General features: G+C 34.5%; 1 protein-coding gene across 3 annotated transcripts in view; it reads left to right on the top strand.

The window, feature by feature from the left end:
- The window catches only part of LOC123308375, a 31,315-nt gene extending 9,725 nt beyond the window's left edge, over nucleotides 1-21,590 (top strand). The window contains exons 2-5 of one of the 3 annotated variants that reach the window (XM_044890994.1): nucleotides 10,924-11,157; nucleotides 11,218-11,369; nucleotides 20,246-20,499; nucleotides 21,127-21,590. In XM_044890994.1, coding sequence (XP_044746929.1) covers nucleotides 11,023-11,157; nucleotides 11,218-11,369; nucleotides 20,246-20,499; nucleotides 21,127-21,479 — 894 coding nt within the window. In that variant the 5' untranslated portion in view covers nucleotides 10,924-11,022 and the 3' untranslated portion in view covers nucleotides 21,480-21,590. Of the gene's footprint in view, nucleotides 1-10,767; nucleotides 11,162-11,217; nucleotides 11,370-20,245; nucleotides 20,500-21,126 lie in introns of those variants that run through there. The other 2 variants (XM_044890993.1, XM_044890995.1) reach the window with 2 other exon arrangements.
- Nucleotides 21,591-24,555: the final 2,965 nt, after the last annotated feature.

Raw genomic sequence — 24,555 nt, 5'->3', positions numbered from 1 at the left:
TACTGCAGCCAATCGTTCTGTTGTTGAAATACTGTATTTTTACAGGTAACAATATTTTTATTGTTACCATAAAAAAAAGTTTTCAAAACATTACGATTCTCATAAGTAGGTATGAATATGTTATAAATATAGGAAGATCGAAGGGCCGCCACTGCCGCCCGATATAAATTAATTCATGTTACACGGAATATATCAAATGAGTCAATAAAATTCGTTTTAACCTTTTTTTCCATCGTTGAGGAACATTTGGAATATTACTGACCCCAAACACACCATACCATAACAAAAAGGTTCCAAACTTTACTATTTTCATGAGTATAAATGATGTATGTTATGAATTTTCATTGAACTGATTTGAACCAAGAACGATATGGAATAGTCGTTTCAATTATAACTGAAAAAAAATAACCGAACTTATTCTTTAGAGAATTTCCTAATGGAATCAATGGATCTGTGAAAATTATATAAAGCATCAAAAAGTTTAGACGCAGAATATTCGAAATATCACATGATATTTCATTTCGCCGAATTACTCAAAATACAAGATGATAGTTGGTCAGTGGGCGTACCTTATCTACTGAGTAAAGAACAGTAAATCCCGGATAGCATGCTTGCCACCGGATTACAGCACTTTAACTTATCTATCTACTATGACTGAAATCTATGGCAGAAATATTGATTAAGATCATTTCAATTCGTGAGAATTTGAATATTCGAACCGACAAACTGGTTATTATATGCAGCAAGTTGAATGAATATTTCAGTAGTTCATTGCTGAAAAAAGTCCATAGTACAAATGCTGCATCTAAAAAAAAGGACGAAAGGGAAAGAAACCAACATCTATAATATCCACACACAATGAGTCCACAATAATCTATTCTAGTTAAGTTATATCGTTTCTTCAAATTACAAAATAACTCATACTTACAAACTGACCTGTCAAGTATATTGAAAAACATGAATTGAACAATGAAATCACAGTATCAATATGTCAAATCATAAACACTAATAACAGAAAACTTCTAATAATAATATCAATTCGATGCTGATTGATTAATATTTTTCATCCTTCAGTAGTGATAGAAAACTGCAGCAAAACGAAAGCAAATAAACCGGGTTCTCGATAGAGCTTCCCGCTGCGATACCTAATAATTTCCAAAAAGTTCCTGTCGAAAAACCTTCAGTCGGGCTAATTATGGGAAACTGAAATATCAAATTATTTAATAAAATTTACTGCAGCCAATCGTTCTGTTGTTGAAATACTGTATTTTTTCAGGTAACAATATTTTTATTGTTACCATAACAAAAAGTTTTCAAAACATTACGATTCTCATAAGTAGGTATGAATATGTTATAAATATAGGAAGATTGAAGGGCCGCTACTGCCGCCCGATATAAATTAATTCATGTTGGACGTAATATATCGAATGAGTCGATAAAATTCGTTGTAACCTTTTTTTTCATCGTTGAGGAACACTTGGAGTATTACTGACCCCAAACTTACCATACCATAACAAAAAGGTTCCAAACTTCACGATTTTCATGAGTATAAATATCTAATGTGAAGATCATGGACGTTAGATATAAATTTTTTATATTCAACTGCTTATAGGCAGGAAGTCCAAATTGAACCTTCAAAATAAATTACAAGGCAATCATCAAGCCAATATGGACGCACGGCATCCAATTCTGGGGTTGCGTTAAAACCATCAAATATTCGAATCATCCAAAGACTCCAATCTAAAATACTACGTTCAGTGGTTAATGCCCCTTGGTATGTCTCCAACCACACCATCCATGAGGATTTAAGAGTCCCATATGTCACAGAAATAGAAAATTACTCGGGAAAATATCATAAGAAGCTAGAAGGACATGCCAACCAACTGATCGACCAACTGACAGAAGATCCGTTCAACTCACGGAGGTTGAAAAGAACCTAACCTAATCTAACCTAACTGGATAATCTCAACTATGAATTGATGTTCAATACTTTCTCTTAGTCTCTACATACAACACATTTACTTAATACTTTTGAAAGTAGATTGTAAATCCCTATGAATTCAATAAAAAAAAACTAATTATATGGACATATTCAATAAAACTCATTGAATCCACCAGTTCTATTGTTGAGATACCTACTCTGAAGATAATATTGTCCTCATGATCATCATACTATAACATAAAGCATAAAGGTTCCAAACTTCACGAGGGGCATACGTATATAACATTAACAACGATATATTTTAACAGGCAGAATCATTGAAATTTTCTACTTCTCCTCCACCGGTTGGAAAAGTGTTGCTACGTAAAGATCTCAACCGTAATTAGCCATTTTTTTCATTAATTACGTGTTTCAAACGATATGAATATAAATCCAATCCATAGGGTGCGATATCCATCCATCTAAAGCGATCAGGAATTTTTGATGACAATTATTGACTCAATATGTATTACCAGATTGCGGAAAGGATGTAGAATATTTGTGAGAGAAAACTTCTGAAATAAGAATTTCCGTACTTAACTGAATACAGACAAAGTATTCCCCCCTTTTCATGAACTGACCCCGAACTGAACAAATTTCGGATATACAAGCTCATCAACTCCCGAAAATTCTAGAATATTCTTCCCCGTTCGCTGCAGTCTATGAAATTAACGAATGAAATATATCCACATAGCAACAGCCGTAGGAATTCCCTGATGACCAAATTCGCTAACTTTTACCTATTCAAAATATCCTAATATTGAGCAGGAAATCTTCTATAACAATGATATGAAACTCAAAGGAGACTTTGAAACTCAATAGCAAGAAAGGAATATTTCGTACTTTTGATATTCCTATAGACGCAAAACTTCGGTGGGTATATACAGGGTGATTTCTGACCAATGACCAATTGAAAGGGTCTAGTTTCTTAGATACTGGGTGTTTCCTGAAAATCATTATATTGAGACCTCGACAGTTTCGAAACTGCTGATTTTGATATTTGGTAAAATTTTATCTTTGAGACAATCAAAAGCAGAAATCAATTAAAAAAACAGGACCGTACAAGATCATAAACTTTTTACGTTCTAGTAGTAAAACATCCCTTTTTATATGAGTCAAAAAATTTTAATTATCAATTTCGTAGACATGAAAAAATGCTATGAAAATCAATGATAAATCTGAATAGCACAAATTTTCTGTTTATAGTAGAGCCATCTGAAAAACAAAATATCTCGATTCTTTTTACAAATCTCGAAATAATCGACTGATTTCAATAATATTTAAAACTATGTTTTCGCAGCAGGTGTTAAAAAATTATTTCGATATTAAAGACTGATTTTTTGCCCTAGTTTTGATGATCAGATATCAAAAACACCACTCCGTATGATTCACAGTTTTATCATCAACATATTCGGAAAAATAGAAAAGATATTTCTGAAAGAATTATTTCCCATCATTCAGAGTATCCAAATCGGTAGATAAGTGGGGGAAGTCCTAGAAGAAGGCCAGCACCATCTCCTGATTTTATCCCTTTGGATAATTTTTATAGGGTCATCAGAAAAAATTTATCTATCCGAAAAATATCAATACTAGAGCTGAATTATTTCAGAGATTTGATGAAGTATGTGCTGAACTTCGGTATAACCCTCGAATGTTACGAAAATCAGTTTTATATGTATAGAAAAAAGATGAAAATGCATGGTTATTCAAAGCAGCTTACTGATGAAATTTCATGAATAAGTTATCATATTTCCTATGTGTTCGTTAGAAGTTCAATTCAAATATGAATTTTTCGTCTATGAATTAATTTTCCGAAACGTGTGTCTGATGTCTAATTAAAAAAATGTGCTAATTGAATACATTGTTGCCGAATCATTTCTTCTCGTTTTCACGAATATGTTAGTTTCGAATTCATCATTGATTTCTATAGCATTTTTTCTTGTCTTCACGAAACTGACAGAAAAAAATTCTTCGCGTACAGAGTTATGTTTTGATATATGGGCGTAAAATGTTTATAATAGAGTACGGTCCTTCTTTAGAGAATTTTGGCAGAAAGTATGCAACTGAACAGTGAATTCTACTGAAAGTACGTATGTAACTGCAGATAATTCACGGTTCATGAATTCACTAGTAATTATCTAGAGAATTTTCGACTGTTGTAAACGGTCTTTAAAGACAAATATATTCAATAGTTTGGAAATTATAGAGGTTTGAATATACTGTGATGGTCAGAAAACACCAAGTATCTCAGAAATTGGATGTTTGAGTGCCCATTTCTGACTCCTCATATGATTCCCTATTACCACCTGCCCGATGGATCATTGATCAGAAATTACCCTGTATACTTAGATACATTTGATCTTTTCGTATTTTATACAGAGAGGTTAAAAAGATTCAGTCTTTCGATAGTACCGGAAGTGTATATCAAATGAAGTCAAAGTTTCTGAAAAGAACTGTTTTTAATATTTTTCATAACTAATCCATGAAAAGTGATTGAAAACTTATAAATCGTTCAGATTTTTCAGAAATAAATTTGGTAATTCAAGGACTGGTTATACAGTAGGGAAGTGATTGCTCTATATTTTTGGGGACACCTTCGGCGAATGACAAATCTTGTCAAAGGTCTACAACAGAAGGAAAATTTTAGACTCAAGTATATACTATAAATGAACCATTTTCGGGAAGAATACATTTCACAAATGAATTTTATTTCTGGACGTAAGACATGAAGTTTATTTTTGAAGAAAAAGAAAATTTTTTACGATGAGGCCTAATTAATATATATCATTGAACTAATGAGTTCAATGAAATATACAGGGTGTTTCAGAATAAGGTTCCGTGAATTCGGGATCCTATTCCTTAGATGATTTGAAATTTGAAAAAATGTGTTTTAATGCGTACTCATAACCTACCAAAACTCAAATGAAAACAGTGTATTGAAAATATTTCCGAAAAACCAATTTTTGTTTTGAATTTCAACAGCCTCTATTTCAGGAACAATGCGCAAGAAACCCATAGTCCATGGTATCTTTGTATCATAAAATCATCTGAAGAATAAGATACCGAATTTACAGAACCTTATTCTCATCTTGAAAATTCATTTAATTAATTGAGTGTTTGGGCCCTATAATCATGGACTCCAAATGTATAGTTTAAAATGAGTTTCTATTCAGTGAGGATAAATTAAATTCTCAAATGCGTCTCTCTGCTGAATATCAAACTTTAATTTACAAAAATACAAAGCAGTACCTATTGTCGATATAGCCGTCAAATATCAAAGAAACAATATTTTCAGCCTTCAATCCAGATTTCTCAGATCGATAACGGAATTCTATGAATTGAATTCGATCTTCACAATTATGACAAAAAACGCGAACTTCAAACATAAAAACTCTCAGATCACGTAACAGGACGAATTGTACCAGAGAAACGCTGAAACATGCAATATTTTCTTCACATGTGTTCAAATCGTAATATTTGAGGACGTTTTTCGTTATGGTATGGCCAGTTTGAGACAAAAATATTTCAGTCAGAAACAGGTTTTATTTCTGGAGAATAAGAGCATTCACAATGAGGCCGTCATGTTAATCTCTACGTCGTGTTATGACTATAATTATTCGAAATATATTTGTGTTTTTCAATATATTATAAAATATGGTGAAAGTATTTATTATATTCAATTAATAAATTCATTGTAGAAACCTTGAATCTTGGTCTACAAATTTATATGTGTGTGAATCGTAAAGTTTGAGGACGTTTTTCGTTTCGGCCAGTTTGGGGATTTCATTTATTGAATGATGGAAATACCTCTGGTAAATTCTTCACCAATTCGTCAGGAGCAAATCAGTCGGAACAATTGTTGCCTGGCAATGAGAGAACAATGAAATATCTATATATTTCAGATAGTAATTAGATGTATCATGTACCCTGATTCTAGTATATTTCACCCTCAATTGTCGATAACTGACGAATCAGCAAAATGTTCAGAGAAAAAAAAATTTTTGTTATGGTAATATCAAGTTAACCATGTAAACCATCATAATATGAATTTCTTGAAGTGGATATAGGATAAATTTCTTCACGAACTCTATCAATCTGATTTCGTACATTATTATTGATCATATAATCATTATTGGTCATTGAACTTGTACTTCATAACATTTTCTGTTGTGTAAGTAGTGAGGTTTGAGCTTGTTTTTAGTTATTTTATGAACAGTTTAGGGATAAAAATATTTCGAAGACTCTTTCAATTTGGTCGTTCAAGAAAGTCATTTAACTGTACAAAATTGTTCAACAGATTCACTTTGTAGAATAATTCGAAAGAATACGGTAACAATACGCTCAGGAGAGATGCTTCCACTTGTCTCGGAACGAATTTATTATCGAAAATTCATTTTTTAAAGAAGTTTGGAGTCACGTCCCCAAACTAACCATCTAAACAATTTCTGAAAAAGTTTGGGGTCAGGTCTCCAAACTAACCAACTCCCAGGAGAAAAGTTTGAGGGCCGACCCCAAAGTTGACAAATGTCTCCAAACTGACCATTTAGCGACTGAAAAGTACCCCAGACTTGACGATTTACATACTTATAAATATATATTTATATATATATATTTATATAAATATATATGTCGATATATCACTTACATCTTCTAGGAAAAATCAGCATAAAAGTGTTCAGTATCTCATACATTACTCTATGAATGAATCAATTTTCATGAAATTTTTGCTCTAGATTATTTACGAAAAGAAGCGTTGCCATAGATATAGTCAATCTTTCATAGCTAAACGATATAAAGTCACAAAATAAATCATTCATCAATATTTTGATGTTTGCTGACTACGTGGAAATAATTAAATTGATTTTCAAGAATGTATGAACATTTTGAAAAATATGATATGTTAGTTTGCTTCATTGAGTGTGGCCAAAATGCAGATTCTGCATATGAACTCTATTTCAATCGTTACCCTGAAAGAAGACTCAACAGTTACTGATTATTTTACTTTTATGCTGATTTTTCCTAGAAGATGTAAGTGATATATCGACATATATATTTTTTTGGAAAGCTAATTTTTTTTCGAATACTATAAAATCAAAAAAAGAATGCATTCGTATTTGAAATAACAATGTTGTTTTTTTTTCCACCCTTAGTACAAAAGCTTAAAAAAAAAATTGGATACAGTGTCTGATTCCTTGTGAAAAAGTGCCTGTAGAAAGTTTAATTCGTTTACAGATATTTTCGAAAATGAAAAAGTTATGGCACATTTTCGAAATCGATGAAATATCAAAATTTATATCTTCAAAACAAATGAAGATATAGTGAAACGGTTTTCACTAATGGACTTTTCTCGAAAATCAAGCCCAGGACTCCTTTCAACGTTTTCGCCTATCTAGTCTAAAAGTACCAGAAACAGCCAAAATCAAGCAATTTGGGATACCCTGTACATTTGGATTCCCAATATTTGATACAATTAACTTGAATGTGAGTTCAATCTCGACTGTCTGTCGATCGATTAACATTTCTTTTTTCATTATATTTCGACGTCTTATTTACTAAACATTGAATATGAATTATACAGGGTTTCACACCTGGAGTGCCCATAAGAAGTTTATGGAGAAAAAATAATTTAATTAATTAAATCTCTTCCAAATTTTGTATGAGGATATCAGGCAGTTAGAACTTCATTTCTGAAATATTTTCAAATGCCAATAACTTCCCGTTGTACCGAAAATGGGACCAAACCAAATTTTTATTTCGAATGGAACACCCTGTATATTATGACATTTTATGAACATTTCCCTATAGCCATCTGGAGCCGTTATCGAGTTATTCACTGTTTTTTGAAAAAAAATTACAAATGGAGGCTTGCAGTAGACTGAGGATTTCATAAAAGCGCAAAGCACAATATCAGATCTGTTTTTTGAGCTTTGTTACCGAAAATATATTCTACGTCGTTATTTTGAGAACACTACTTTTGGATATACAGAAAGATCAAATGAGAGTCTCAAAGTTGGAATGCAAAAAGAGGCCAAAACGAATTTTTTCAAATGGAAACACTATCTTTCCTACTAGCGTTTCGAAAGTATTACTTTCCAGACGCATTGACGTTTGGAAAGTAGTACTTTCACGCACGCAAATATTGAAGAGTCGCATCAATCATAAAATTTTGACATCTCTCTATGCGCCATTCATAAAATTCAAACGTTTCTCTATGCGGCTGAGCGTACAAAAATATAATTTCTTATAATGTCAGTTTCAAGACTCGTGAAAGTGTTTCATTTTCAGTTCCAAAATGGTAGTTACGGCGAGATGATTACATTTCCTCGCGTCCTGGTTTGGAACTCCCAAATTCGTTTATTCAATAAAATATAGATATAATACAACGTCCAGTTCTGAAATAATAGTTTTCTGTAGTTAATTAGTGGAATCTTTGAATGATTGTGTCCGTATAAAGTGATTATTGTGTTGTTTTATGCATTGAGCACGTGGCTTTATCTTACAAAATTTTTGGGGATTGGCTTGTCCAAGATTCCTGCACTTCCTCAGGACCCCAGGAATAAACGTCCAGTTCTACAACTTGAGATTGGGTGCATAGCCTAGCTGGCTGACCCAGATCGGCTGCCCTCGTGGTGAGGGTGCTTGATCAACCAGAAGGAAGAAGAAGAAAGTGTTTCATTTCCGCTAGTAGGAAAAACATTGTTCCTAACTCATTTGGAAAGTGCCTTCTTCGCACTCGACAGTTTGACTGCAGTCTCTTGCGGAAAAGTATCACTTTCCACACTTGTTAGGAAAATAGCCATTTTCTTTAATTTTTTTTTCTTTTAAGGGTTCACTATATCCAAAATTTTCCATTTTCGTGATATTCGACAATAACTGCTAGGAGCATATAAGGTATTGAATATGATCTATATTCGCCCATTCAAGAATGATTGACATCTCGGGTGGCTATGGAAAATTGAATTTAAGTTGGTAATAGCCCATTAGTTGAGATTTTGTGTTGCGGAATTTAGGTTGGTATTTTGAATAAACAGTGATCTATATGTGAATCTATGCACTGACTGAGAATGGGGTAATCAAATTTTGTCTATCTCCTCTGGTTTAAAAACTGTAGTGCTAAAATATCGAAATTTGCCCACCCAGTACAGTTGTAAACTGCCGATCTAAAATGGACGAGTTCAGGAACGTTTGCCAACCTTGTAAATAATAGAAAAAACTCTTTCAATGGAAACGTATCTTTTTACAATTATATTTGTGCCTTTCGGTTGCTGTAATCATTTTACAATCTTTAGTATGTCCCTGGCGCTCAAATCCAAGTGATTTATTTTGCATTTTCAAGTATATCTAATTGCATATTCGTCATCGCGATTTCAACCCGAGATATCTTTTTCACTAATTGGAGGTCGCTGATTACGAATATGCAATTAGATTTTTCCTAAAATGAGTACTTCAGGAAAAAAATAACTCTTCTTCATTTCCCATTGTTCCATTAAAATTTATTTTTTCCCAAAGTACACATCTTAGGAAAAATCTAATTGCTCATTCGTAATCTTCGACCACGACTTAGTAGAAAAAATGACTCGGGTTGAAATCGTTCGAAAAATAAAAAAGTTTGTTTTTACAAGAATATCGTTTGCAATCCTCGCTCATCTATCGTTTTTACCCGCGCTTTACGAACTAAATTATTCCGAACGAAAATTAATTTTTTCAGCGACATATATCGACCCGGGTCATTTTACTTATTAATTCGAGGTCATAGATCACGAATATGCAATTTGATTTTTTGTAGGATCAGTATTTTGAGAAATAAATCACTTTAAGTGCAAAATTTCGAAGAAATTGATCAACTTTGAGGAGGTGTAGCAGCCAGAAAAAAACCACTAGTCATATGCTGTTTTTTTGTGATAGATTGGTTCTTTGCGAATAGAAAAAACCACACTTCATTCATCTACCGCTAATTAGATTAGTTTAGATTTTATAATTTTTTCCGCGAAGGTCCAAAATTTCCGATTTTCCATCGACCATAACTTGAAAACTTGATTTTCAAAAAATATCTGTTTGCATATTCGTGTTCTACGCCCTCGTTTTATTATACAGTATTAGTATACAGTACGAATTTCGTTTTGATCGGAGACCAAAAATATTTTTCAAAAAATCCATACAGTATGGAAAATTTGAAAAATTTTCGATCTCTACGATTTCCACCAATATTGTTGTATTTACTAAATCGAGGGCGTAGATTATGAATTTGCGAACAGAACTTAAGCTCACGCCCGGGGCAAGCGCCCCGCTTGCCCCTCCCCTAGATCCGGGCCTGATTATTCAGGCGTTTTTTTCGTGTTCCGTTCATTATATTTATGGTTTCATCCATAGACTAATTTATGCATCATCAAACTATGGTTTCATCACAGAAAGCCTTAACCAGATTCTCTATGGCCTGAACTACTAAGTGTTCTGTGATGAAACCATAGTCTAATAATGAATGAATTAATAATCTATGGATGAAACCATAAATAAATCCAAGAACCACGAAAAAAACGCCTGAATAATGTCAAAATTCACCTTGAAACCTCAATATAAATTTTCTTTTATATTACTTGGATTTGAGAGCCGGGGACATTTCAGGGATTGTAAAATGATTAAAGCAACCGAAAGGCACAAATATAATAGAAAAAATACGTTTCCATTGAAAAAGTTTTTTCTATTATTTACAAGGTTGGCAAACGTTCCTGAACTCGTCCATTCAACATGATTTGCTTAGCAACAAAATACGTCACAATCACTGAAAATACAGTTAACCATAAACGTGCATTTCACTAATCTTGATTCAGTGGGCGGAATGAGATGATAAACTCCATAGACATATTTAATAGTTCTATGGTAAAATCAGCATTGATTTTCTATGCATGTCTATTTTCGACTACAGAATAAAATATATTTGTTAGAGAAAGTAGAAATACAAGGCATAGAAATACTTGGTCACCTGCCATTTGTTCAAAACTGTCAAAACATTGGATAAAGCGATTGATGTTTTCACGAGAAATATGGAAGATACGAAGTCTCTTCTCATGATGGTACTTCAGAAAGTATTCCATAATCGGCCAAAAATTGTTGAAGAAACATTTCAACTCATTTATAACTACAACAATGGTAAAAGGGAGAAAAAGGAATATGAGAAGGCATGTAAGCATGTTATTAAAAGAGAGAGTTATTTCAATGACAGTTGATTGAAATTTTAGACTTTGAAGACTATTTGTGATTTAATGAATGGTGAGTTATCGTCCCAAATACTTGTTTATCTTCTAACCATGGTAGATATGCCTAAGGAAGGTGGCTGCCAGTTACCTATCATGGAGAAAATGCAAAAAACCCATGGATGTTTGGCTGAAAGGTGAGGAATTCCCCAACGTTCATTATGGATTATAAAAATTTTAATAGTATGTATTGAATGAATAGATGCTTCTCTCGACGCATGGCTTCAATGAATTGATTTCAAGAATTGAAAAGTGGAGAATAAAGCACAAATAAATAAACATAAGTATAGGAAATTTGTATTTGATGCTCCAAAGAATATGTTTAAGCTGAATTATTTTTCGAGTAATTTAAATAATGAAGCAACAATATTTTTATTCTTGTTTGATCGCTCATTTGAAATAATGAACCAATATCTGCGTTTCTCGTCCGCCGAATATGCGGCTGAAGTTTGGTACGAAATGAGACCTTACGATAATGGCTCTCTCAGCGCTTCTTTCCGATTGACGATTGACCTATTCGGAAGATTGAAAATCTCGAGGAAAATCTGGGAGTGAAATATAAAAATCAAATTTTCTAAAGTGATAGATCTATATGGAATTCAAATTATTTTCATTGCCACAATGGTAATTGATAGAATGCTTTTCACCTCTTTATCAACTCCGCTAATCATTCGGTAATGAAAGTTCTGTATACTTATGTATTTAGTATAATATCACTCGTTTCAAACTTCAAATCTAACCTAAAACCTAACCTTCAACTTCTGTTGAGCAGGGGAAAAGCTACTCCTACAAATTTAGATCGGTCCAGAGCTTCGAAATCGTATGCATCGTACGGATCTCTGCAATTATTTTTTTTTGGTTTTCAAAGATGTACAAAAATACGTCAGGTGTACATACTCGAGCGTGTCAGATTAAGATATGTGTTATAGCGTTTTCTATTGGTAAAACTAGTGCTGCACTGGTGCAGTTTTTATGTTCTATTGGTGTTCCGAGTGCAAAAAGTCATGTTCTTTTGGAAAACTGGTTCCGCACTATATGTACTCAGTGCGCATTTTTCGACACGAGGTCTTAGAGCTCGTGCCAGTGTTGGTGCAATTCGGTTAGATTCAAAACACTGACACAATTAATGATATAATTATTTTAAAATTCAATTTATGTTGAAAATTTGAAAAACATTTTCAGGATATTGTTTAGTACAGTTTTGCAACTTTTGTCGTCATGAACAGTGAAGATATTTTTGCTGTTATGAATTTGTTATTTCCATTTGCTAATAGTGAACATGAGCTCGAATATTTAGCAGTTTCATCTAAACAGAAGGACACTCCGAAAATTTCTTACAGACGTTGTTCACAAGAGGACTGATGCTGAGTTTCAAATAGAAGTATTCTAATTATCCGTTCAAAAATAAATATATAAAATAAATAAATGAATTGCGAAAATGAAATCAATCTGAAGTCGCGCACTTACTAGTTTCATGATTTGAAAACATGATCAGGATTTTCTTCTTCAACTGCTTCATTTATAGAAATTATTTCTTGATTGAATCTGAAAATGAGTACTAAAACATTTTCCATTTTTTATTTCAAAAAGGGCAAACTGGCCCACAACAAACAAGGCAAAATGACATGGAACCCATAGATTTCTTTTCTATCTATGATCGACCCGTTCAAATTTCGCTTTCGTATGTTCTGTTGGAGCTGCACTAGATGTGCTCCTTGACAGCACGGAAATAATATTCGAGTGCACTCAGTGCAGAACTAGTTTTACCAATAGAAAACGCTATTAGATTTTTGGAGGACCCCAAGGAAGCTACTTTTCAAGAAACTGACAATTCGGATGTTACGCAAGGTCACAGCAATCCTTTGAAAATGCTAAAAAATCGTTACTTGTACATACCCGAGCGTATCAGCTTTCCATACAGATGGTTAATCTCGGTGTTGCAAACATTATGACCCATTAATCTGACACAAATTAGGGGGGGGTTTCCTTATTCTGACAGTTGATAACAAAGCTTTTTATTTAAAATATCTCCCTTTCTGTACCTCCAATCTTTTCTGTATTCATTATGAAAGTTGTAGATAATAAAATTCTATACAACTTTTTCCTGAAGCAATTCGTCATACCCTCAATCGTTTTCGATCTAGAGGGTCATAAGAGCGAGGTGCTTAGCCATACATGGGAAAGGCCAAGGTCAAGGTGGAAACCCAATCTAATGTAAATTCATTGCCATATATCTCAAAAACGATCAAACATAGAAAAAATTGCTTCGGACAAAATTTGTTAGAAATGTTATGCTCTACAACTTTTATAATGAATGCGAAAATAATTTGAAGACCAGGAGAGGAGATAATTCAAAAAAACTGATTTTTATGACCTTTATGGCCAATTTTTATTGTTTCGGCTTGCTGAAACTGCCAGATTATATTTTTTCCGTTATTCTTGAATCATTAGCTTCAAATTAGGACAAAAAGCCATCGCGCTCGAGAATGTACACGTGACGTTTTTTTTGCAACTTTGGCGCCCTCCCACACATATATCTTAATCTGGCACACACGAGTATGTACAATGCTGGTTTTTTTTTACTATTCTGACAGACTGTCCTAGACAATTCCACTATATACAGGGTCTTTCACGAGGAACCTCACCCATATTTATACGGGAAACTACTGAACGTATTTTCATGAAATTCAGCACTTATAAGTATTTCACGATGCTGATGAAATCTAAAATATTTTCAAGGCATGAGCACCTCCGGTTTTTCCGGAAATGACGTCAACTTCCGTTTTTCAAATTAGAACACCATTTTTTTATTGCAGAAATAGATTCCTTAGAAAAGTTATTTTGATGTAACATTTTTCAGTTTTGGTTGGAAAATTCTCTCTGAGCGGGAAAATTCGAAAAAAAAATCGAAAATAGAGCTCCGCTGAAACAAGAATAACTTCGAGGTTTTTGGATGGAAAATTTTCATTTTTTGGATTTTTCAAGATGTAAGATTGATGTATCCACTTTAAAAATCGAAATCGCGATTCATGATACAGGGGGTGAAAAAATCGCTTTCAAAGTTAGGGATGACAAAATCGTGAAAAATCAATTTTTTCAAATAAGAACCCCATTTTTATATGGCAGATATTGAATCTACGTTAAAAAATAATGTGAGTGTATGCATCATACCCTTGCCCTAAAATGGATATTTTCTGAGTTATTCACAAAAAACTGTTTTTCGTCTTGAATTTTCAGCTATTTCTTTTCCCTTCACGCCAAAAAGATGAAATTTTCAGGAACTGTTATTTGAACCGTGTTTTAGATTTTTCACCCCTTCTTGAAACCGACTTCAAGTTACTATTAGGAGAACCATGGCAAACTCTCGCAGTTATAACTAGAGAAGATGCTCAAAGTTTTGACCGTTAATTTCTAGACATTTATTTATACGTCTCAGGAATGCTTCGTGCGTTGCTCTTCTTATTTCATCGGGAGGAAGAGATCTGCAAAAGTGTTCAAAAACCAAATTGAGTTTCAAAACTATGAATCTAAAAATCTAAACAAACCTGAACGCATTTCTGACTCGTTCTATGCAGTCCTCTTTATCAGTCAGGGGAGTTGAGTAGACAATATTTTTTATCCTACCCCAAACATAATAGTCTAAAGGAATTAAATCGGGAGAACGTGGTGGCCAAAGATGTGGACCATTGTTCGCCAACCATCGATCTTGAAATAGCCTGTAGAGGATATTTGACACATTGAGTGAATTGTGTGGAGGCGCGCCATCTTGTTGATACCATAAGTCATTATGGTTCTGTACTAGCGGCTCAATTATTTGAGTCAATATGTCAGAATATCTATCTCCTAAGGGAGAACATTCTTTAAATAATACAAACATGTGTAGTGTTCTATCTTACCAGTTAAAGTCCCATCATAAATGTGAACATCGCGAATTGCATTATTTTTGATGGCGCAAAAAACATTGAAACTCCAGGTCTCTTGAAAGTTCCATTGTCTGAAGTGGTGGTTGTTCTCTTCATCCCAATAATGACTGTTATGCCTATTGAAAGAACCATTCTATGTGAATTTAGATTCATCTGTCCAAATTATACAGTCCAAAAAGTTTTCATTCTCTTAAAATCGAATCATCATAGCTTCGCAAAACTCTGTTCTCCTGACGAAATCAGTTTCCTTCAAATGCTGTACCCTATTGAATTTATATGGGTGCATTTTATGTTTTTTTGATATTCTCCAAACACTCGATTGAGATAATCCCAGATCAATCTCGTCATCTTTGAGAGAATTTTGAGGATTCACACGAAAATATGCAAGAACTGTAATTTCGTTGTTCTCATCTTCTACTACATTTTTTCTCTGTGTATAGTTTTCTTAACGAAAGATCCGACATTTCTCAAGTTTGTCATGGTTCTGTTAATGGGTCGGTCAGGAAACCTCTCAATGAACAGTCGAATCGTTCTATCTACAACTTTATTACATTCTCCATGAAGTAGAATGAGATTTAAATAATCTTCATTGGTAAAATTAGGCATAGTGATCGATTTTATAACTTAATACGAATTATCACCAAATTAATAGTAAACACAAAATGCTACTGAATAAAGAGGAATTTGGCAGATGTAATTAATGATATCTATCATTAAAAAAAATGAATGTAAAACATGGTAAGTTTTTGCATATGGTTCATAAGGAATTATTTATTTATCACTGAAGAGAAAACCGATGGCCGATTAGTTGAAATAAAGAGGTTTCCGATACAAATTCGAATCAAAATTCGCCATCTATTTAGGAACAACCTGTAACTTTTTTCTCTTGCATATTAGGGTAGTAAAATCTAAAACATGGTTTAAGTAACAGTTCCTGAAAATTTCATCTTTTTGGCGTGAAGGGAAAAGAAATAGCTGAAAATTCAAGACGAAAAACAATTTTTTGTGAATAACTCAGAAAATATCCACTTTAGGGCAAGGGTGTGATGCATACACTCACATTATTTTTTAACGTAGATTCAATATCAATATCAATATCAATTTAACAAAATTCCGACTTCAAAGTCGGAATTTTATTTACTTCGAAACCGATACAGGCTAGATGCACAGGGTGTTGTTCTACGACGACATAGATTATTTCTCCATATATACAGAGGGGGGCCTGGGAGCTCAATGTTATTTTATGGTTACTATTTCAGTACTGGGGTGGGAGGAGGTTGTGCCCAACCTTACCTCTACCTGCCTACGACCATAATTTCATAATTATTCAAAAACATGGACCTAATGACAATTTTCTCCAATAAAATACATCAAGTTCAATATTTATTAAAGAACAACGCCTGTTTATTTTGTGAAATCTGAATCCTCTCGTGAATATCTCAGCATATTTGGAAATCAACCAATTCGTCATAGAGCTGCCTATATGATGTTTTCTCACCGTTGTAATGACCTCTTCATGTAAGAAACATCAAAGCACACCGGGTGTACCTCGGGGTGTACTGATTTCTTGTCGATTGAGCCTCACGAGTACATATGAGAAGAAAATTTATTCATAAAATATCCGGAATATACCTAAAAAACAGTTATGTCTAAAAAAATATTCATCTCATGTCATGTCATGTCTGTAAAAGGTTGTTATATCATTGTTATGACCTCTAATGTACACCCTGTGTACATAATTATTCATTCATCATAAATGTCGGAACACCTTATTCTATATGAATTTGACTATTTGTAGAAACGCAAACTGTAATTCAGGAACAAATCTACGTCGTCCGTCGTCGTAGAACACCCTGTAGCAGTTCGGAACTGAATAAAATTCCGAAGACTAAATTCCGACTTTGAACTCGGAATTTAGTTAAATTCCTACTTTGAAATTCCGACTTCAAAGTCGGAATTTAAGGAAAAATATTTTTAAAATATTATGTGGCCCTTCTACGCCTTCGTAGACACGCTCGAGTAACTCTCGATTTTTCCTCTTGTGCTCCTCAACTATATAGTGTCTGGTGGAAACCAGTTTGTCAATGTAAGAAACTTTGTACGCATCGCAGTCAGAGTACAACTAAGATATTAGTTATTCCTTATTCCCGTTGTACCAAGTTATAGTTTGGTAAGGGGGTTACTTTCCTCTGTGACCTTGAGGTCTATTGTGCTCCCATCAGAGCTGGCTACACCACTGTGACTCTAACGAGACAGTGGCGTGGCGACAATTGTGGTCTCATTTTTCATCGTTTTTGCAAGAATATGGCGGGTTTGGTCACGTGACGTGATGTGACCCATTCCGCATTCTGAATCACAGATCATAGCATTGTTGGCTGTGCTTCTAAGCCGCCATATTCTTGCAAAATTTCCCATTGTCGTCACTGTCTTGTTGGAGTCACTGTAGTGCTGGCCTCAAAACTAAGCCATCTACAGCTCGCCCTCCAGCTCCAGAGTTCCAATGAACTCCAGTATTTGAGAGGGCTTCAAGGAGGATATAGGCTCATTTCTCCTATAATTTTCTCGTCCAAAACATTCCTTGCGCAGATTTGCAATGGCGAGGCATTCTGTAACCAGGTGAATAGGAGCTTCCCCCTTTGGCGGTATGTGCTGGGGTGAGTTCACGCCATTTGAAGAATGGCGTGCTCTTGGGGTGATTGTTTCGTCCCACTGCTAGGGTCGGACTCATCAGGTAGGTTAATGAACCCTAGCAGCTACCTACGACAATCGCCGAAGCAGCGTAGTTTGTGCCTGCTATAAACGTCGGTTACGTCGAGGGTATAGAGTGTTGCGTCGCCGGTGGCGCCATCGTTTGGCGTATGCTGCACCGCAATAGACGTATATTCCACCCTGTGATCGCATCCGTCGTGCGCAGTGATGCCATCGTTTGGCTACCCTTGGTACCACCATGGTGAAATGAAGTATTCTTCTACCATGGGTGCAACTACGCCGCCACACCCCTCTTCCCTACAGAACCTACACTCGTCAGTTTTTGACAAGCTCAATCTCATTTTCAGGATCTCGCTTAGGGAATTGGCGCCTTGTGTTTTTGAAAAATACAAGAACTCAAATATTTCGGATACTGTTGATTTTTGGTTATCAATAAATATGGCTCAAATGACAGCAAATGAGTGGTACTAACACCTCCTCCAAGGTTCAGGTCCAATTTGGAAACACCCTGTATATCAATCACACCCCAAATACCATAAATGTACAAAATGTGGTTTACACTTATATTTGAACTTGAACAAAAATAATAAGATTAAGGCGGAAAAAAATTATTAACACGCGACGCGAGCTGACGCGTAAATTGTACGCGCGTGGCGTCGCGTCGGGTATTCATAGTATGATTCTGGTCTATAGAAAACCATACATTTGATTCGACTCAACACGCATCACGTTTCATCAGGTCGCGTCGCGTTTTGATAATGTGTTTCCGCCTTTACAGAAGCTATAACTTATTCCGATCTCAAATTTTGATACTATACTGCACAATGAAGATGATATGGTACAAATGAATTTTTCTCAATAAAAAACTAAATATTCAGGGGAGAGTGCGATAATTGGGAACAGCTAGAGCTAGATAAAACACACTTAACCACGAGCAACTATATCTTCAACTTGTTCAATGGATGTATCTAGCGATTTTCAGGGCTTAGTCAAAAGTTACTGTGATAAGTTGCACCTTTGCAGTCACGGTAAGTTGCAGAATTGTTTTCGCATTTCAATTATAATTTTTTCGTGTTATAAAAAATGCAACTATCTTATTTAAGAGTTAAGTGGTGCTATAATATATTTTGTTAATTTCATACTGGTACTATGTGTTTTTGAAACCTAAGAGATTTAAAGTTGGAAATAATACTTAACAGTGAATGCTGGCCATTTTCAATCCTATTGATAACTTGGGGTAATTGGAAATGACGTCAGATGGGTAATTGGAAACGTTCCTACTTATTCTTTGCCATTCTCTTGTGCTGCTCTGGCTGATAGTGCAAAAATATTTAAAAGTTAAAATTTGTTGTATCTTGCTGCCAAGAAATTATAAAAAAGAAGACCGAAACGAAATATAAAATTGAATTTCTCCGCTGTGTGTAAAGATTTAAGAAACAGAAACCTCACATAAGGCCAATCTGAAACTAAATACTCTGTCCCGAAAATATCTCTGTTCGAACAATTTAAACAAACTGAATTGAAGATATTATCAAGTTCACTTATGAAATCCAACTTTGAAAAATGTTCAAAATATTAAAAAGGAAAAAGTTTGAGATGTGAAACTTAAAACCAACATAAATGAATTACAAGAAAAGACACGAACAAAAGTCAAAGGACTGAAAAATGTAACCTAGGTTAGGTTAGGTTAGGTTAGGTAAATATTAAGATGAGGAATTTTACTGCATTATATGCTACGAAAGGTATGAAGACCCCCCGATGAAGGATTGGATCATATTATGAGACACTTGTAAACATGAAAAAGTACTGCAAGCCAAGCAAGCAGTGGGTGTGTGATATGTGCCATTTCTAATTATTTCATATAATTCTCATTTGCCCCGCGGACTGTTCACAATTACCCCATAAGGTTTCGGGTAAACAGAAACGATAGTATTTTTTGTTTTCGTTGATATTTCTTAAAAAAACTTGATTTTTTATAGTTTTTTGTTCCCGATTAGTACATGTACTAAGTTTATTTTTTAATGAAAGTTTAATATTTTTGTTAATTTTTATAATATTCTTTAGCGTTTGAAATCGAGTGTTCCTAATTCCCCCACTTTCCATGCTGATGGAATTCTTCAATGATTTTCCTCCCTTCTCTTCCAAAAACTACCCACGAAAACATTTTTTTTTATAAGACAAAAACAGAATTCAGCAATATTTTATTATTATTTTTCCATCATACAAAGTTGATACTTCAATTTTGTCCCCAGTGTACGACCACATCTTCTCGAATGTTTGAAAAACAAAAAACAGGAATATGATGAAAGTGGAACAATTATAGCAATATTTTATTATTATTTTTCCATCATACAAAGTTGATACTTCAATTTTGTCCCCAGTGTACGACCACATCTTCTCGAATGTTTGAAAAACAAAAAACAGGAATATGATGAAAGTGGAACAATTATGGACAAAAATAAGTCCACTGTTCAAGAAAAGAAGACAGAAGATAAAAAAGATTCTAAATGTTTAAAAAAAGAAAATACAATCATCAAGTCATCAAGTGATGACGACTTCACTACGAAATCAATGAAACGACCAAAAAGAGCAAGTAAGGGGACTATTAAAAAAACACAAAATTCACATATTGAAGGTATGTATGAGTTCCATAAAATTTTTAATATATTCAAAACAATAAATAAAAGAGGTTCTGTTCAAATTTCGCATTACAGAAATGTTCAAAGGTATTTGTTCGCCACTATCATTAAAAGACCTGTTTCACGATCACAATAGAATCTACTGGTCTTCAGGTGGATGAAACAAAATCTAGGCTACTTCGAAATCACAATTTCATTTGACTCTGTTATCGGTTTCACAAAGCTTTAGTTTCAAATTAAAATTTTTGGGAATAATCACATTAATTTGAGTGGCTTTTTTACTTTTTAATCTTTGATTTTTATTACGATTCAAACGATAACACTCTCCAGAGAATTATCTACTCGTCTTACCCGGCCCACACATGCTCTCCACGCACCCACACAACCCACAAAAAAGTAAAATCTAATGGACAATTTCTGGGAATAAATGATTTTTAATTTAATTTTTTGATTCATGAAATATCCCAATATTCGTGCTTGAAACTTATATTAACCAGGTCATGATTTTTTTCGTTCGATTTTAATTCAAAGATTAGAATAATTCCAATTTTTTTAGATGATTAATGAGATTCGCATTTTTTTTCAGGAGAAAGATTATTTAATTGAAATGATAAACTTTTCAGAACGAAATGATCCAAAGATTGTGGAAAGCTTAGCCCAAATGAGTGCCAATTACTGTACAAGATATGAGGTTGAGTTGCGAGAAATGTACAAGACAAAATTAAATACTGCCTGGGATATGCTTTATAAAAAACTATTGGATAAACCAACGATGAATAAAATCTACGAAGTTATCAAATATCTAAACCGAATGATGAAACTTGTGAGAATGGTCGAAAATAACGAGGTGACCATGGAGATAATTAAGGAGGAATATCCGGATATTGAGATTTTGGCTAGAATAAGGCATCAGCAAGAATTTACGAACCCGTTCGACAAAATCGATAGATGCTTGAAGAAATTGAGACGTGAATGAAGATATCTTCATTCCAAGAAAATAATTGGATTTTATGTAATTCGCATTAGTTCTGACTTGAGAATTTTCATATTTTAATTGTTTCCAATATGATTATAAGATTAAATTCTGCTTCATTTTCATTTCTCAAAAATTACAATAACGTCAAAACTATCTTAAAATCTAGGCAGCACTTATTTTGGTCGTCACACTAATTTGCATAGGATAGCGGGTAGACAAAAAGCGAAAAGTGCACTTTTAGTCCGGGAGGCAGGGTCTTTTTTTCAAGGAATTTCATTCCGGCTGAATTTAATACTGTAGGTTGTAGTCACATTGCAAATGACGAAACCTATCGTCAGCTTCAATACCATCGGTGGGTGCGGGCGTGGGAGGCGGCGGAACTTGGGGAAATTTTCTATATGTAATATTGATGTTAATTAGAAACATAATAGTGAAGTCAGCCGATAGGCGGATGGTGGAAAATACGTCAGTCGAGCGCGTAAACTTCGGAAAAAAATTTGAAAATCAAGTGATTTCATCACGAATGAAAACACCTCTATATGATTTCTTACATATATGGAAATATAAAAATGACCGTCAGCTGCGTGTCTAGCGGGGGAAAGACCGTCAGTCAGAGCAAAAATGTATGAGCGCGCTCATGCATTGACGGTCTTTCCCCCGCAAGACACGCAGCTGACGGTCATTTTTAAAATTCCATACATGTAAGAAATCATATGGAGGTATTTTCATTTGGGATGAAATAACTTGATTTTCAATTTTTTTTCCCAAGTTTACGCGCTCGACTGACGTATTTTCCACCCTCCGCCGATCGGCTGACTATTATGTTTCTAATTAAGATCAATATTACATATATAAAATTTCAGTCGGGATAAAATCACTTGAAATTTAGCATTTTTTCCCGAGTTCCGCCGCCTCCCACGCCCGCACCCACCGCTACTTGACCAGCTGACGTTCAGTTTCGTCATTTGCAATGTGACTACAACATACAGTATTAAATTCATCCGGGATGAAATTCCTTGAAAAAAAAAGACCCTGCCTCCCGGACTATTTACAGCATCTTCCTTCAACCTTCAACGAATAGTTCGCGCGGTATTGCAGGTTAAAAAGTTACATATTTTGCCAAAAAATTTATTCAAGCGTGAGTCTCATTGCGACATCCAGTCCCCACCCCTCTACCGACCACTAGGCAATTTAAAGCCGCCCATACACGTAGCGTTTGTTCACCATGAGAACTTGGAGCCCACACACCTCTGGAGTTTCATGGAATGTAGTGCTACATACGCCGAGGTCTACTTCTTGAGTTCTTGAGGCGGACAAAAAAAGTTAAACCTTTGCGGTACACCTATGGTATGTATGGACAGCCTAAGGCGAGCGATGGGGCGTGTGTCTTCGTGTTCAAATTGAAACTGTCGGAGCGAATGTGTATGAATTTGCTGTTTATGTATTTTTTTTTTCTTTTTGAGTATTGTTGGAAAATTGCGATCGCGATTTTTAACATGTTGATACATGCTTTTTATTTGGGTTCAATATACTTCTTTAAGTAGGTTTGACAAAAGAGTCCGATAGAAACAACTGTTGTCTATGACGAGAGTCGTCTGTGGATCGCACAGTTCGTTATTCATTGAACCTTGAGAGGAATATTTTTCAATAAAAAACGTCGAAATGATCCCCTTCTTTTCTGTCTAAACTATAAGAGTTGGAGAAAAATGTTCAACCACAATTTTGTAAATCTCGTAAGAGTCCAGGTTGTCATAACTAACTCCCGAGGATCAGCATTGTGAATTCGATTCAAAATATGGTTCTTTTGAGTAAGTAGGTCTTTTAAGTGAGTATCATAAAATGGATTAATATACAAATAAATGCTTCTTTCATCTTCGGCATTTATTCCTGATGAAAAATCCCCGTTACAACATATTCTTTCAACGAATACTTCACGAAATATGGCAGCTTGAATTTTGACAAGAAATCAGATGAAGGTGCCGCTTCGGAGTTCGGATGAACGCCGCCGCCGGAAGGGCGATGTATAAGGCCTAGTATCTCCATCTATTGGCAAACAATGAAAAGATGCATAGTCAAAGATTACAGAGTTTCCTCACTTATTATATTCCCTATATCCTCATTTCGTGAGGCTTGAGGCTCAACCCGAGAAACACGGCCGCAATACGCCGACAAACAAAACTCACGGTACTATATCAATAATTCAAAATCAACAAAAAACCTTTTGTGTATCTCAAACAAGGCTTTTAGTTTTAATATATATACAAAAACTAAATCTTTTACGAGAAATTCAATTCTAAAGGTAGATCTGTTCGTTTTTACGGGTACAACTTAAGTAAGGTCAATCAAACTTTTGACCGTAGGTACTGTTCAAGATTTTTTGTTCAACTTGCTGTAGTTGTACTCTCGGAAGAAAAACGTAGCTATCGTCAATCATCAAATAGATCATCCTCCTACAGATAGAATAGCAGTGAAATTTGTCCAAGCATTTTTTAGCGGACGTATTATATGAGTCATATCAAGTAAAATGTATTATCTTTGTGTTGAAGGTAGAATTTAAAAAATTGGTCCTGCGAAGCGAGCGGGTACAGCTTGTAATATTTTAATTTCTACATACCATCACCATCAGTTTTGTCGCCTATATAGTCATATCTTGAATTTTTCAATTCAGACAAAAGAATCGTAATCTGTGTACCTGAAAATCTGCAAATACAAGTTCTGGATTCAATCCAATCATACATATAATCCATTTAATAATGATTGACATCTCGGGTGGCTATGGAAAATCGAATTTAAGTGGGTAGTAACCCATAAGTTAAGATTGTGTGTTGTGTGAATCAGGTTGGTATTGAAAATGAACTGTGATGTATAGACCTATTATAATGGCTGTGGTCCGTATATACACTTTGGTTACTTCTGGTTAGTAAGTGGGCGGTCCGTATATGTCGAATTCCTGACAATTTGGTTCAATATCAGTCACCAGAGTAACCGCTCTGGTAACTTTCGGTTACCAAATGTGTATACGGACCATACGCAATATGTGCATCTATGCACTCACCGAAGATAATTTGAATTTTGT

The sequence above is a fragment of the Coccinella septempunctata genome, chromosome 2, assembly GCF_907165205.1.
Source record: "Coccinella septempunctata chromosome 2, icCocSept1.1, whole genome shotgun sequence".
NCBI lineage: Eukaryota > Metazoa > Arthropoda > Insecta > Coleoptera > Coccinellidae > Coccinella > Coccinella septempunctata.
This window is presented reverse-complemented; position numbering and strand designations above follow the sequence as displayed.